General features: G+C 45.7%; 1 protein-coding gene across 2 annotated transcripts; it reads right to left on the bottom strand.

The window, feature by feature from the left end:
* Positions 1-278: 278 nt before the first annotated feature.
* Positions 279-15,556, bottom strand: LOC119124245 (kielin cysteine rich BMP regulator). 2 transcript variants are annotated; one of them, XM_037253972.1, is made up of 46 exons: positions 15,259-15,556; positions 14,151-14,671; positions 13,643-13,715; positions 12,597-12,901; positions 11,967-12,135; positions 10,607-10,665; positions 10,277-10,370; positions 9,916-9,998; positions 9,713-9,809; positions 9,573-9,652; positions 9,423-9,508; positions 9,260-9,350; positions 9,085-9,184; positions 8,771-8,856; positions 8,592-8,685; positions 8,365-8,514; positions 7,957-8,063; positions 7,800-7,893; positions 7,551-7,724; positions 7,375-7,457; positions 7,139-7,232; positions 6,851-7,033; positions 6,576-6,746; positions 6,325-6,498; positions 5,785-5,867; positions 5,629-5,719; positions 5,410-5,492; positions 5,169-5,342; positions 4,727-4,906; positions 4,396-4,660; positions 4,216-4,298; positions 4,050-4,143; positions 3,737-3,910; positions 3,579-3,661; positions 3,392-3,512; positions 3,218-3,300; positions 3,046-3,145; positions 2,891-2,979; positions 2,726-2,828; positions 2,521-2,663; positions 2,231-2,403; positions 2,047-2,158; positions 1,877-1,978; positions 1,652-1,816; positions 1,045-1,345; positions 279-935 (listed from the first exon to the last, which is right to left on the bottom strand). In XM_037253972.1, the coding sequence occupies exons 1-46, from the start codon at positions 15,347-15,349 to the stop codon at positions 715-717; spliced, it is 6,282 nt and encodes a 2,093-aa protein (XP_037109867.1). In that variant the 5' UTR covers positions 15,350-15,556; the 3' UTR covers positions 279-714. The 2 variants fall into 2 exon arrangements, with proteins under 2 accessions (XP_037109867.1, XP_037109866.1); XM_037253971.1 differs by having other exon boundaries at positions 8,365-8,526.
* Positions 15,557-16,134: the final 578 nt, after the last annotated feature.

The raw sequence follows: 16,134 nt of genomic DNA on the forward strand, positions 1-16,134 counted from the left end.
CGCCAACACAAGAAACAAGTTCAACATATAACCCTAATGAAATGATTCTCAATAAGACCCTTCCTTACCTTCTCCATGGTGCGCCACCTGCTGGCTCATTAATTATACAAGTTGTTGCTATGGTTACCACAGCCACCAAGAGGACAGAAGGATCAAGTGACAAATAGTGCTTCATGCTTTGAAATGATTTTTTTCAAATCGGTACCTTGAGGGACTCGTAAAGTCATATCTGATTATAATTAGCCGTTGATAATGGTGACTATAATAATTCATATAGATTGGACATTAGTAAGAGCTTTATTCACCCCCCTCCAAAAAAAGAAAACCTGAGAGAATGTGAGATTGCACAGTGCTTGCAGAACATGTATGTCCATTTGGAACACAGTACATAAACATATTTTAGAAACGTGTTTAATAAAAAGTAGAAGTGAACGTTCAAGTGAAACTACTACACCTTGTGGTTTATAAATAGCACTGCATCTTCAGTCACTTGGGCAGCACAGTGGAATTGGTGGTCAACGTGTCTGCCTCACAATTTTGAGGTTCCACGTTTGAATCTTGGCGCTGGCAGTGAAGTTTCTGCCTGCATTTTAAAACCGTGAGGACTCAAAATGATCAGTAGCCGTGAATGGTTGTTTGTAAGAGCTCTGTGATTGGCTGGCGGCCAATCAGAGAATGGATTGACGAATGCAGTCTTGAGTGGCGAATGAGGTGTCACGACTGGTTGCCGTGGATGATCTTGGGGCACTTGCTGGAATGGATGCAGTAGTTGTTGTGCAGCACCAGACCAGCGGGGCACTGGCAGCCCGGCACGCAAGGCTTGAAGCAGTGGCTCTCTAGCACCCCCAATGGCGCACCCACATTCAAGCAGGTGACGGCGCACGGCGGGCCGCACTCGTCAAACACGAAGCCCCTCTCCACCGGACACCTCACCGCTGTAGATGTATTACAACTATTATTTATTTCCATATGATAAATGTGATTTTTTAAAAACCATAAAAAGTCAATTTTATCGCAATATGCTTTTGGAGGTTTGCAACTCACCGCACAGCGAGGGTCCCCTCCAATGAAGGACCACGCCGGCCTCGCGACACTGTCCGGCGTAGGCCTCCAGAGCGTCGCACAGACACTCGTCGGTGTTGGCTCCGCAGGCACACAGGTCGTAGACGCAAGCGGCGTACCAGGCCTCGGGGGGCACCACGCGATGGCACGGCCTAAAGACCTCCGATTTGAGGACCTTGCAGCGGGCGTTGGCGTTCTTACGGGCGTGGTAGCCCGCCTCTTTGCAGGGGTCCACGTCCTCGCCCGGGCGGCACGATGCCAGAGAGTGGCTTCCGTTTGTTACCTGGGTGACACAATCACACAGTTGATCTTTTTGTCATGTCTCATTGGGAATGAATGTAACATTTTTTGTCATTGGATTTTAAGACAGAACCTAATAACCACTGTGAGAAATTTTGATTCTACCCTAATCATAGTTTGAAAGCCAACCTAACCCTAGTTTGAAACCCTAACCATAGATTTAAGCCCTAGTTTGAAACCCTAACCCTTGTTGCAAACCCTAATTTGAAACCCTAATATGACTTTGAAGCCCTACTTTGAAACCCAAACCAAAAAAAAAAGGTCCTCCTTCCAACATTGTCTTATTTACCCTCCAGCTGTTGCCAAAGTCTGCTTCCGACAAGCTTATCTGTCCGCCGGGCATGCGCAGGTCATCCTGATGGTAGTTGTTGAAGTTTCCACACAAACCGCAGGTGATTCCCTTGTAGGAGCCCGGAACGCTCACCTCCAGGTGGGAACGGCCGTTCCACTGCACCTGGACACGGGAGCGTTATCAATCCTTTGCCATTCCTCTCCGAGGAGAACAAGAGCAGACCTTGACGCCGATGTTGCTGTTGAGCAGGATGGTGTTGGCCTTTCGTTCCACGTAGATGTACGGTTCTCTGAGGAACGGTAATTTCACCGTCTCGTCGTCGACCTGAGGAGCACAATCGGGTGAGACAACCTATTCTTTTATGTGGAAAAAAACTGGTGTTCCACACAAACCTTTACTAGCCAATCCTGCAGCAGCTGCACTGTGACATCACCGACGAAGACGGTCACCTCTTTAGTCCACGACACTCCTTGACGACCGCGGTCGTCGTTCGTGACGTGGATACTTGAAAAAAACAAAGCAAAGGTGTCATCCAAGCGCCACGCGCTTTTCTTGTTGCCATGGTGACCTTCAGACCTGAAGTCTCCGCCCTGACAGTCCTGCGCCAGGACGTAGGTGCACGCTCCCTGAAAGTGCAGCATGCGTCCGTCGAAGGTACGGTAGTGAGGGTCGCCGAACGCGATGCACGTGGCCGGCCGAGGGATGCAGTGAGGGCAGCACAAGCCCGGGACCACCGATGGCATCTCGTCCTATGTATGCATTGCATAATAATAATAATAAATGATATTTCTTTTAAAATCATAATAATATTAATAAATTATATTTATTTGAAAATATTGCTTTTCACTTTTTTTTTTTTTCCTGACCGTATTGCAGCTTAGGGGAGGGCAGCGTTCACTGTGACAGTGCACATCTCCAGACACGCAAGTGCAGCCAGTGCACTCGTCCACCTGCCACTGCTCGTTGGACTGGTACACGGTGCCCAGGTGCACACATGACACGCCCCAATCTACAACACACATGTATGTAAACATGCAGCCGACGCACTACCGAGCTGTCTGGTTGTGTTACCTTGACATTCATGGCAGCATTTGCCTGCTACCTTCACTTTTTTCTGACCATTAGGACAAGGCGTGGATGGACAGTCTTCAATGCTACACTCGATAAAGCCCAACTGTATTACACACAAAAAAAGAAATTGAGAATTTGTCCCACCCCATCCACCATCCAACTTACGTTACAGGTGCAGGTGACACAGTCGTCGGCGCTATCCGTCCAGCTGCTGCCGCTCGCCACGCGTTGGTTCTGACCCTCGATCACACATTCTGCGGCATAAGCGGGATGTCAGCGTCAACGAGAAATCGCAGGAAGATGGAGGATGGTTGCGTCACCTTTACAGAGTGGGCAGCACGAGTCGGGAGGGGTCAACTGCTCGCTGGGAGGGCAAGTCAGCGGTGGGCAGCCTTGATGGAGGCACGTCCATGTTAGATCCTACACAAACACACACATGCAATAGAATGTCAAAGTGCCCATTTTGTGAAGTGTTGTGTTGGATTGTGTTACCCTGCACTGGCATGTGAAACAGGGGTCGTCTTTAGCCAGCACCTCATTGCCGTTCAGCGTAGTCGTGCAGTTACTCAGAGGCTCTGGTTACACACATACACACACACACATTTGCATAAGCATTACAGTCCCTAAATTGCAATGTTCATCTGTCGTGCAGTTTTTGCAACTGACGTGCGCAGACAGGACAGCAAGCGTCGGGTCCAGAGAACAAGATGTTGTTCTTGGGACAGTCCACCAGGCTGGGACACTGTTTACGATAACAACGCAAGTGCTGCTCTCCGTCTGGCATCACCTGCATACACACATTGTCACATTCCTGCATCACGTGTTTTTATGTGACTCCTTGTTTTTTTCCTACCTCACAGGTGCAAATCTGGCAGGGGTCTCCAGCCGGATGGAAGCTGTCTCCTGGGCCGTACACCGTCCCCTCAAACACGCAGTCTCGGCAAAGAATAAAAATCACATGACAGTGAAATATCACAACATGGCATCTACGTCATTGGTGAGTCGTCCTACCGGCGCACACGGGGCAGCATTCTCCGGGCATCTTGATGAAGTTGCTGCAAGGGGACAGGCAGCGAACTTCCGAGCACGTCGTCACGCCGTCCACGCACATGCAGCTGCGGCAGTGGGACGAGTCGGCGAACCAGCTGCTTCCTTCCGCGTACTCGCCTCCGTCGTACATGCAACCTGGTGTCATTTTGAAGTGAGAAGCCATCATCACAATTGAATTTTGCAATCAGCCCTACTTCGGAATGATAAAAATCTTTTTTTTTTTTACTCTGCACTTTTGAACAGACTTTTGTGCTTGCTTATTTCCCACGTTTACCTCTGCAGCGAGGACAGCAAGCCCCCGGCTCAGTCAGCTGATGCATGCAGGTCAGCCGGGGACACTGCGGAGCTGAACACTGCACATCGCCAGCCTGCAGCGTATGCAATAATGTCAGCCCTTGAAAATGTCCGCTACTTAAATCGAGAAACTTGACCACTCCCACCTGACAGGTACATGTGGAGCAGCGGTCTGAGGTCGAGGTCCATATCTGCCCGTCGCTGTACTCTTGTCCATCCAGCATACATCCTTACAACACAACAACACAATGTCTTTAAAAGTCCTTGAATGTCAAATTTGCAGCTCAATCTTGAGTTTTTTTGTTATCATAGCCACATTGCAGTACCCGTGCACTCGGGGCAGCACCGTCCCGGTTTGGTGACGGCTCGGCCGCAGAGGGCCGGCGGGCACACGGGGGGCACGCAGGTGACCGTGCCTCTGACGCAGGTGCAACGCTGGCAAAGATCGGAGGAGGGCGCGAAGGCCAGGCCGTGGGCGCGGACCACGCCCTCGTACAGGCAGGAGTCGCACACGGGACAGCAGGCGTCTGAAGGGACGGGGTGGGAACACTGCACGGGACAAGGTCTCCTCTGACAGCTCACCACCTCTTCCTTAAGTATGCAGACACGTATTTAATATTCTTCAATATCCCGCAGGTTTTATGTAAGCAGACTGACCAGACAAGAGCAGGAAGAGCAGGGGTCAGAGGGCGACAGGAAGGTCGAACCGGACTGGTATTCCCTGCCGTGATGGCGACACGTCCCCGTGCAGACGGGGCAACACTCGCCAGGGGGGGTCATCGGATGCGAGCAGGCGGCGCTCGGGCACGACACGCGTGTGCACAGCACGTCGCCGTTCTGCAGGCAAAATATTTATGTACATCACACGGACTGGACAAGTAGTTTCAAATTTGACAAGTTTTCCTCTTGTAACTCAGTAGCGATCCACTTTTTCAACAACATATTGTTAAAAATTGCCTTTCAAAATATGCATAATTATACACAACAGTAAATATAAGGCAGATGTTTTATTCTTAATATTATCAAAATGTCACAAAATATTTGGACACTCAATCTGGCCACCAATAATAACTAATAAACCAAAAAATATTTTTTGTACCTGACATGAGCAGAGCTGACAACGATCGGTTGGATGCGTGAATCGTTCTCCGTCCAAACAGTTCCGCCCCTCAAAGTTGCACCCGTCGCACACGCCGCACGCGCATCCGTCCAGCGCCGGATGAGAACAGGACACGACGGGACATCTTTTCTGTACGCAAGCCACCTCGCCTCTCTGAGGAGAACAACAATGACCATTTTGTACGTTTCTTGTGTATCTTGATGATGATTGTTACACTCACTGAGCATCTGCACTCCTGACAGCTGCTCTCTTCTCCTGCCACGATCTGACCGTCCAGGTAATCCACACCTTGGAAACGGCATCCTGAAATCATCCACAGCAAAGGACGAGCTCACTTGGACAGTAATAAAACAAAAAATTAATCGAATTTGAGTTTGTGGATGTCAAACATAAGGTCATAGACAAGCACAATGCATCCCATCATATTTTTACCACTTACCGTCACACACGGGACATCCGCACCCGTTTGGGACCGGGTGAGGACACAGCGTCACTGCACACGATTTTTTCACACAGTGCACAGTGCCAGTCTGAAAGCAAACGCACACATTTGGTGGCCGTAAAATGTGCAATGCGTGTGTGTTTTTGATGGTACCTGGCAGGTGCACTCCGAGCAAGGGTTCCCCGGGTCAGGAATGGACTGTCCGTTGTCCAGCACTGCTCCGTTGTAAAAGCAGCCTGATAAATGGAGACAACTATTTTGAATGACGACCACCATCTTCCATCCACCACTCTCGCATTAAATTTCCTCAAATTATTACAAGGAAAAAGAAATGATGTTAAAGGAGAAAATGAAAGAAAAAAAAATCCTACTCATATCATTTATGTATTTTTTTCTGGTAGTATAATAATTTTTGTAATATTACTATATCTCCTAAAAAACATTTCTTTAATAATTCAAAATATATTATTAACTCAAATTATTACAAGGAAAAAAAAGAGAAAAAAAATCCCACTCATATCATTCATGTATTTCTTTCTGGTAGTATAATAATTTTTGTAATATTACTACATCTCCTAGAAAAAAAATTCTTTTAATATTTTTGGCAATGACTCATTTGAAAACAGAACTCAAAACAAGATTTCATTCAGGTGGAATGAAATCCCCACTTGATGTGTTTTTGCAGCAACTCACGTTGGCACTCTCCACAACATTGTCCGGGCGCTTTGTACGGATGGCGGCAGTCTCCGTAGCAAGGCACCTTGGTGCAGACCACCTCGCCTGCGTAGCAGTAGCACACAGAGCAGGGGTCCTTGTCGTCGGTGAACTCCGTGCCGTCCACGTGTTCCCTCCCGTTATACAGGCAGCCTGCGCAAAGGTGACAATGAGATGTATTTATTTACTGCGTATAGTGTTGATGAATGTCCAGATGAAGTTTTGCTTACCCTCACAGGACTTGCAGCACTGTCGCTGCACAGGATGCTTACAGTTGCTGGGGGGGCAATGTTTCTTCTCGCACCTTACGGACCCCTCGTGGCAAACGCACGCAGCGCACGGGTCCGAAGCGTCGTCCCACATCTCCCCGTTGGCGCGCTCTCGACCTTCGTACAGGCAGCCTGATGGAAATAGAGCAGGCGGGGTGAGCTCAGCGGCCATGTTGGATTTTCAAAGTGGATGGATGGGATGCTTTGAACACAAAACAGGAAATCCCACGTTATACCTTGACAGGTGCGGCAGCAGTCCCGGGTGACAGGATGGGAACATGAGGCGAAGGGGCACGGCTTCCTCTGACAGTGCACGGTGCTGTTGTCGCACGAGCACAACTGGCAACGGTCCGACGGCGAGTAGAAGCGCTCGCTGTGTCGGTACGTTTGGACATCCAACTCGCAGTCCAGAGGCGGAGCTGCAGCCACAAAAAGTCACAAATTTTTTTTTTATCCAATTGAATTTTGGGTACATTTGTGCTTTCTTTCAATCTGAATTGTGCTTTTTGCTTGCACTTCCTCACCAGGACACTGGGGGCAGCATTCTCCAGGCAACACTTGCGGATTGGGGCATGACAGGTGTGGACACCTCTTCATAAGACATTGGACATTTCCATTCTGAAGGAGACAAATGGACTTACCACACAAATTTCATTTCATTCTTACATTTATATGAAAAAGTCCATTTTTAAACTGCAACAAATGACTCGACATGATTCGCTTAGGTAAGAAATGAGCCAGTGTGGATGTGAATAGTCACAATGCAGTTGCAGGTCCTGCATGCGTCAGTGGGATGTGCAAACTGTTGACCGTTGGGATACTCTTTGCCGGCGTAGCTGCATCCTGAATGGCGACAAGTCACGTCGTCACAGTATTATGCATGGCGACAGTTGAAATGATTTTTCAGTAGAGATTGTTGAGCATGGACGTGCTGACCGTTGCAGTCGTTCCTGCAGCACGCGCCCACGAGCGGCGCGTTGCAGCGCGGCCGAGGGCACTGAGCCCGCTGGCAGTCGACGGTGCCGCTCGAACATCTGCACTCTTCACACGTGCCGGTCGGGTTGGGAAAGGCCTGGCCGTCCACAAACACGTGCTTGTCAAACAAGCAGTCTAGCCGAGGGGGAAAAATACACATCGGAATCATGAAGGTGATCGGTTAGGATGAAACGAGTGGGAGATAGATACCTGGACATTTCGGGCAGCACTCTCCAGGCGCTGTGTACGGGTTGCTGCAGTTGAGGGCTGGGCAAGGTCTTTTCTCACACTCCACAGTGCCGTGCTGCAATGGGTGGGGGGTGAGCAGGAAGGAATCTGAAGAGGAATTTGTCAGCAGTGTGCTCACCCGGCAGGTGCAGACGTGGCACGGCCGCTCGGGCGTCCCAAACGTCTGTCCGTTGCCGTAGATACGGTGATGATACGTGCAGCTGTCGCACAGCGCGCAGCAGGAGCCTGACGCCAGATGCACACATGGATCGTTTTGGCTTTTTAATATTACAACTGTATTCGACTAGCTTGTATTTTGTAATGTTTGTAATAATAATAATAATAATAATAGAAATACATTTCTTACAATAATAATATTTTCTCAAAGTGTAAAAAAAATCTCATGTTTTTACTTTGTTCTACTTGAATTTTTTTTCTCTTACTATATATTTTTCCCATAAATATTTTCACATTTTCCGAACAAAATTAAGATTTTATTCACACTGTTTTGATCCCAACTTCACACCTCACATGGATGTTTAGTTACCGGCGGTCTTGGTGGGATGCTGGCAGGTGATGGGGGGGCAGTTCATCTGGGTGCACTGAGGGTCTCCATCCAGACATGCGCAGCTGGAGCACGGATCCTCGGGGTGCCGCTTGGAGTTGTCTTCGTATTCGGAGCCGTCCAACACGCATTCTGCGTGGAGATCAAGATGATGCCGCCGAAGTGTACCTAATGAAGTGTCTGCTGAGACGCACTGCGGGTGGTTCTACCTTTGCAGACGGGGCAGCAGCGATGCGGATCTCGTACGGGGTTGGAGCATCGCAAGGGAGGGCATTTTTCTTCGTGGCAAACGACGTTGCCGCTCTGCAGTGTGGCAAAAGAATGTCGCGGAGTAAAGCAAAATTTCAAAGAATTTAAAAAAAAAAATTTTGGTTGTAGGAGGACTTGCCTTACACCTGCACTGCAGGCAGGGGCCACTTCCGGGCGGGACAAACACTTTTCCGTCTGCATACACCTTCCCCTCAAACTCGCACTCTGTCCAAGCATTAAGATCTTATTTTTTGGGGGGGAAAATATTCAACTTTTTTTTCCTTGAAAATATACTCGATTTGTCTTGAATAAAATATTTTTTCTTACAAATTATGGCTTTTTCAGACAAAAATTAACTTTTAAAAGATTATTTATATTTCTTTTTATTCATATTTATTTATTTATTTCACACAGATACAATATAATGTAATCATGTGTTTGCAGATTACAAACCATTGCAAGTTGGACAACACTCTCCCTTGCGTTTGGCCGGGTGGCTGCAGCGTGACGGCGGACACGACGCCTCCGTGCGCTCACAGGACACTTCACCTGCCTGACAACGTAAGGACTATTTGCTTTCGACTCACGGCAACATAATACAACACTACTAACGCATTGCGCAACTCACAGAGCAGCGGCACTCGATGCAAGGGTCGCCCGTGGACGGAAACTTCTGTCCATCCAGGTAGACTTGAGATTCGTACTTGCACTCATCGCACCTACGAGTCACATCATATTTTGCAAATTGTTAAATAGAATTGATTGATTGATTTCTGGGTAGTAAGCATTACCGTGGGCAACAATCGCCGGCGCGGTGCACGGGATTTGAACAAAAGAGGGCGGGACATGGACGAGGTAAACATGCCACATTTCCATCCTGAAACACAACGTTTGTATTGACAACCACGCTTAAAAGATGTCACTTGAAATGTTGCCCATACCACGCATGAGCATTTTTCACAGCGGTCTCCTGTTGGGATCACAGCTCCGTTTGGGAACTGCTGACCATTCACACCACAATCTGGAAGACAGAAATTGACCATCATACTTAAAGCATACATGTGACAAGACGCGCACACACCGTGACACACTGGACAGCAGGAGTGGTGCGGAGGAGGCGCCGGGTTGGTACAGGGCAAAGGGGGGCAAGGCTCCCTCTCGCAGCGAACGCTGCCCTCCTGGGGGAGAAGCATGACGTCAAATTTTACTTATTGTAAAAAAAAAAAAAATATGTGCCTTGGCGGCTTGGGTCAATAAAAAAAAAAAAGGTTGGGGAAGACTCACCCAACAGTGGCAGACATCACACGGACTCTCATCCGGCTGCCATTTTGCTTTGTGGTCGTAACGCACGCCTGAGTGGACGCAGCCTGATGGACGACACAAATTCAGTCATGTGTTATCAAGCGAGACATTTCAGCTAATAAAAATAGTAATTAATCATAATAATTATTATTACTTATACATAGAATATACCCAAGGGTTTTTTGAATTCGTATAGCTCTTTTTCATGGGTATATGTATTATTTTTTTAAATGTGTCTTTTCCCAATGCCACTAAATTGACTATTTTTCCTCAAATTCAAATTATTTCTAAAAATTAAAACATATATTTTGACTCTTGGTTTTATGTTAGCGAACGTTGTTACCTGTACATCGCTGGCAGCACTCTCCAGGTACGCTCTCCCTTTGGGTGCAGTCCAGCGACGGGCACGCCACGCCCGAACAATCCTCCTCACCCCCCTGTGTTACGAAAAGATCCAAATGATTTGAGTTCAAAGTCGAAATATATTTTTTCTCAAAATATTTCACTTTTTCACATTTTTCTGTAGAACTACTTTTATTTTTGTGTATTATTATTTTGTTTAACTACAACATTAACTTTGAAGATGCATTTGTTTCCCGGAATAGTTGTTTTTCTTTTTTTGTACTATTGCAAACGGTTTGCCAACATCGATGTAAATCTTTGAAAAACTCACCCCACACGTGCTCACAGTATGGGACACGTTATGAACTCTTGTGTCCGGTGTCTCGCAGTCTGAGGAGAAGAACAAACGTCATGTTTGACTTATACAGTCGTGAGTATCCAAGTGATCCAAGTGAGTGCACTTCCTAACCACAAAAAAAAAAAGGAATGTGGAAATAATTGTGTCACACACCCCCTCCCCAATCAGCAGCAGGTTTTCACCAGGTCACACTGCACGGGCAACATCTGGCTCCACTCGTAATGACAGAGCGGCGCGCCTGTGATGTCACATTTTTCTCTGTGTGCCGAGGGAGGGAAGCCTTTGAGCATCTATTCCATTTCCTTCATATTAACCGCAAGGTCCGTGTACTAGTACACCCTTTGTCCCCACTAATAAGCTGTGCCGCACTAGCAACATGATCAGATCCAACCAGTAAGTGCACACTCGAAAGAATGAAGGGCGTGCTAGTAGATGGTCGGTGATAGATAGCTTTCCAGAGAGTCCACACTTATCTGGAGGATTTCCTGGAGATCGCGTATCACATACACACACACGTGCATTTACACACGTAGGAGTTCACCAATTGACTTTTGCTTAGCTTGAGATTTTTGGGAGATAATTACTTTAATTGTGTGTGTGTTGGTAAGAGAGAGAGGAAGACTATGAAGGCCTGAAGCCAATAAACATTTCCTCTAGCAACCCAAGAATGAATGAGATCAAAGTGTGTGCGTGTGAATGAAGTGCATGCATCTGGAGTCTCCTCAGGCCGACACACACACAAACAATTAACGGCGAGATGGAAGGGAAGACAACGGGAAATGATTACATGAGTTCACACTGGGGAGGCCAAGTGGGAGGCAGTGGCGTGCAAAGAGGTGCGACGGATCCACCTTTGTGTCAAACTGTGGCTACACAAGGCTACTTTTCTTCCACTTGTCCTGAACAGACCCTGTAATAATCCTGAGATTATTAGAGCATGAATTGCTGCGTCCATATTCATAATAGAGGATTAGGGCCATTCTTGCTATGTAGGGATTTCTGTCTTAACGCCTCTCACCCCTCCCATCCCCTATCCCATTGAAGAGTCCCTGTAAAAGTCATAATAGGGCAACAAAAACAAACTCCTTGACAAGAGCCAACAAAAATGAAGACTCGCTCACCAGCTGTGGGCTGTGAGTCATGAGCGACAGGCACCAAGTGTTTTTAATGGGATGAAACCAGATAGGCGACCAGTCGGGTCACACGGCAACACAGTTGTCCCGGTCATGGCAACAGAGCGTGTTATTCATCCAAGATCTTCACCTGCATTTCATGTGTCATCTGCTACTTCGGTGATTATGTAGGAAAATGATTTGGTCGTATATGCAGGTACCTCTGATGTTGGCTTGACACGTGACCGTTCCGGACGTGCACGTGCACACAGTGCTGACGTCGGTCTGCCAGCGTCGGCCGTCCTCTACCTCTCTGCCTTCCCACACACACGATCGCCGCACACACTCGCATCCCTCCAGGTGGCGCACTCGTGACTGTAGCGCCTCGTTCTATCACGACAAACACATAGCGTATATAGATTAAGCGGCAAAATAACTAGACAGGCATAAATTCTTTATCATCTGCGGAGAACACTTATTACAGCTGTACTGAGAAGCTGAAAGAGGAGCTGAGTCTCCAGCATAGTATATCCATGTCTGTATTATAGTGCCCCCTGGTGGCCAATGTGTACACGCCAGAAAACACAGCAATGGAAAAAAGCGTGACAAAAACGTTTTGTTTTTAATTATTTACAATTATGTCACGACTGTATGTTTTTAAAAATTAGAATATTACAGAGTCGTATTTTTCTCATTATGAAACATTTATTTTATTTGTTTAAAAAAATCCTCATTGACCCCAAAACTTTTGACTGGCACTGCACACAATTTTCATGAAAAAAACAATATTGTAAATATAAACACAAATGTGTATACTGTTAAAAAACATGGCTAATATGCATTGTCTCCACCTGAGCTTGAAGTAGGTCCATCTTACGAGCCAGGTCCTCCAGTCTACTCTCCAGCCTGCTCAGACCTTCGTCCCGGTGGACCTGGGAAATGGACTTCCCCCCTTGGGGGAGTCCTGGTGGGCCCAGGACCGCTCCCCTTTGCAGCTGCTGACTTTGGATGCTGTGTGGTGGATAATGAGCACTCTGGAGTGACGCTCTGTGCTTCCTTTTAGCTTGACCGCTGGTGGAAGGAGTCTCCCGTTGTAGCACTGGTCCACTAACATGAGAATCTGCGCTGTCAATGGAAGTGGATGCAGGCAGAGCGTCTAGAATAAAAAAAGAACAAATAGATAAATAGAATCCCTGCGTTACTTTTGTTTGAATTAAAAGCACATTTAGGGTCGGTATGTAAACATAATGTTCAGTGGACCCCCCTGCCCGAGGCCTTGGAAAGTTTCCAGGCCAAGTTAATTGACTTAAATGTTTGCATAAGCGTTGATGGCAAGACAAGATGTAAACAAGAAGCAGGAAATGACTGTCAGTGTGGCCTTCGGCACACTGAAATTGTTAAATTGACGCTAAAGCACGCTTGTGCTACCTGATATGTTGTTGAGTATACAGCAAATGCACATGTGCAGACGTGTGGAAGACAGATCACATGGAAAGAGTTCGTATAAGTCTATAATCTTATATTCTTTCAATTCATTTATTTTTTGAAGTGTTTATTTTAATCCTTAATATATTTTTATTTGAAGTTTTTATTTTTTGTTATTATTTTATATATATATTATTATTTTTTTTTAAATTGTATATAATCTGTGTTTATTCATTATTACTATATTCTTTACATTTGATTTTTAACCATTATTTGATTTGTTTCTTTAAATCTTTTTATAACTGATTTTTCTTTAATTCAGCTTTTTTTTCTTTAACCCATTTAAAAAAAAAAAAAAAACTTTTATACATACAGACGACCACACACATTCACGGCACCAGTCCATCTTTCATTTGAAACATTCTCAAACAGCCAGTTCCACTCACTTTTTTCAACAGTTGGAAATATTTACCTGTCACGTTGTCACAGTGCCAAGGACGTGTCTCATAGGCCTTTAGTGAGATCTCAGCTTTTTTGAACTGACCCTGCAAAAACAGAGCACATTGAGGCATCTTCTTGGTCTCCCTCTCTGTGTACCAATCAATCTGAAACGACTTAAATGTGTACTCAACAAACCACTTGACCCCTTTTTCACATTTCTAACCCTCTTCTCTTATTCACTTAATGGCTGTTTAGTCTCAATCCTTTGATTTGTAACTTTCTTGTTTGAAAATGTTCAATCCTGCGAGTTACTCTTTTACAGGATGCATCTGAACTTAAACGGTGTATAAACAAACTGATAATGGAAAATTTGGCATCCTACAGCGTAAAGTCAGGAAAGCCCAATTATCGCATGTGTCTAAAGATTTTCCGGTGTGATTATCTTTCTGTCGAGCACATCAGAAGTTTCTGGAATAAGGTGAATCCTATTTTTGAGCTCGAGAAACCCAAGTAAATATGTCAAGTGTGCAAAAACCTACACTAAATTTGCTATCTTTTCTCCCCGGTGTGCTTCCCAGGGTGATAACAACATCTTGCGGTAGTTCCAGCTCCAACTTTTCCTCCGCTTTTACGAGGACAACTTGGACTTCTTGACAGTCCACAAAATATACGAGCCTGTCTGGCTCCAGGCTGACGGCCAACTGCACCCATTCTCCTGAAGAGAAGGGATTTGTCTCTGGGAAAAGAAAGCTCCGGATACCCCCTCCTGCCCGGTAGTCCACACGCAGAACATCATCCAGGGTGGAGGAGGTAAGCTGGAGAAGAACGGACGATGTGGAGAGAGATAAAAGGGTGATGTTGGTGCGCTGAAGCTGCTGGCCCACCAAATGGAAGCCCATGCTTCCTTGGAATTCCGAGCGCAGGATTCGGGAATATTGAGCGGGGAGCGTCAGGTGAGGCGCTCTGGGTCGGATTCTGTATATGGTACCCGTGGGACTGTGCAGTCTGGACAGCCCGCTTTTTGGGTGGGATATGTTCAGAGCTGACAGCAGGTCAATCGCTGGGGGGGGGAACACATACGACACTCCACGTTATGCTCAAATATTGACATCAATAATGTCAGATGTTATTTACAGTAGTTTTGGGGTCTGATTTGTAACAGATGGAAGGGATCTTATTACTGTGTTATGGAATGTAACATTAACACAATGGGTGAGAGATTGCAATAGCGGACGGATATAAATAGGGTGAATAGAAAAATATGCAGTAACATATGAGCATGATATCACTTATATTACGTCACATTCTTGTGTCAACCTTCCATTCAGTTCTATTTTGTAGAAAAAAAAAAAAGATTTCAATCCTTTATCTGCTGACGTGTAATGCTGTATTGATCTAATTCTCATAGGACAAAATATCACCAATATAATAAAATAGCAATTTGTATATATTGTAAATAATATTTTTGCACATTTCTGAGTATTTTTTTATCCATTTTTAATTTGTATAACTTCATTCAACAAAAATGTTAAATGTACAGTAAAAACACGATGAAGTCATTAAGGTCAACATTTGTTCGTTATGTGCGTTTGGCGGGAAATACGATGCTCATCTCCTCTCATCTCGAAAGAAATCCGGAAATCTTACCCTTGTCCTGATATGGAGCCGCCGCCATCCCTTGTGCAGACATTGCCACCAACCACAATAAGTCCAACAACAACACTAGGACACTCTCCATTCTATCATTCAACAAGGAGATGTTCTAGAGAGCCTGCAGAGAGTGTGGAGACAAAACATCTGGATTCCCTCAGTGGGCCACACACAGCATAGCGCTCACTGACACTTTTGCCGTCTTCATTCTTCTTCTGCTTGTGAGTAAAGTTGCAAGGTGACCAGCGAGTCTTTTTCTCCCTTCGTTTTGTTGGGAGTCTCTCCACCCATCACGGACAAGCACTGTTGATTCTCACTCCCTAACTCTCTCTCTCTCTCTTCCTCCCCCTCTCTCCTCAATCCCCCTGGCTATCAGCTAAACCCGGTGTGGAGACTGGAGAGGAGCCATGAGACCCTGTGGACAAGAAACAGATGTTTGTTTTTTCTTCCCATAGGAAATAATGCTAATAGAAATGATCTGTGGCGGGGTCAAAATGTCAACGTTGTAAAACAATGTGCTGTAGCTAACCACTTTATTAACTTTGATGACACCTACTACAACACCATAAAACATTTATTAACAGTACAGGAAATGATTTAGTTGAGAGTTTATCGTGTTAACATGCCATATTAGTGGAAAAATAAGTGAACTGTTGTAATAAATGGTGCCAAATTAATACACCACTTTATGAATGGTGTTTCTGATGACAAGTAATGTGTTTGAAACATGAAAACCTTTGCTAACTGTCATACAGTGTTTTAAGTATCATTTTAAATCAACAAACTAGTAACATTTAAACATTTTTATCAGTCATAAAAGACTGAAAAAAAAAAGGGAAAAGGTCAACTTGGCACTTACTGTAACTACACTGG

The sequence above is a fragment of the Syngnathus acus genome, chromosome 6 (genome assembly GCF_901709675.1).
Source record: "Syngnathus acus chromosome 6, fSynAcu1.2, whole genome shotgun sequence".
NCBI classification, from domain to species: domain Eukaryota; kingdom Metazoa; phylum Chordata; class Actinopteri; order Syngnathiformes; family Syngnathidae; genus Syngnathus; species Syngnathus acus.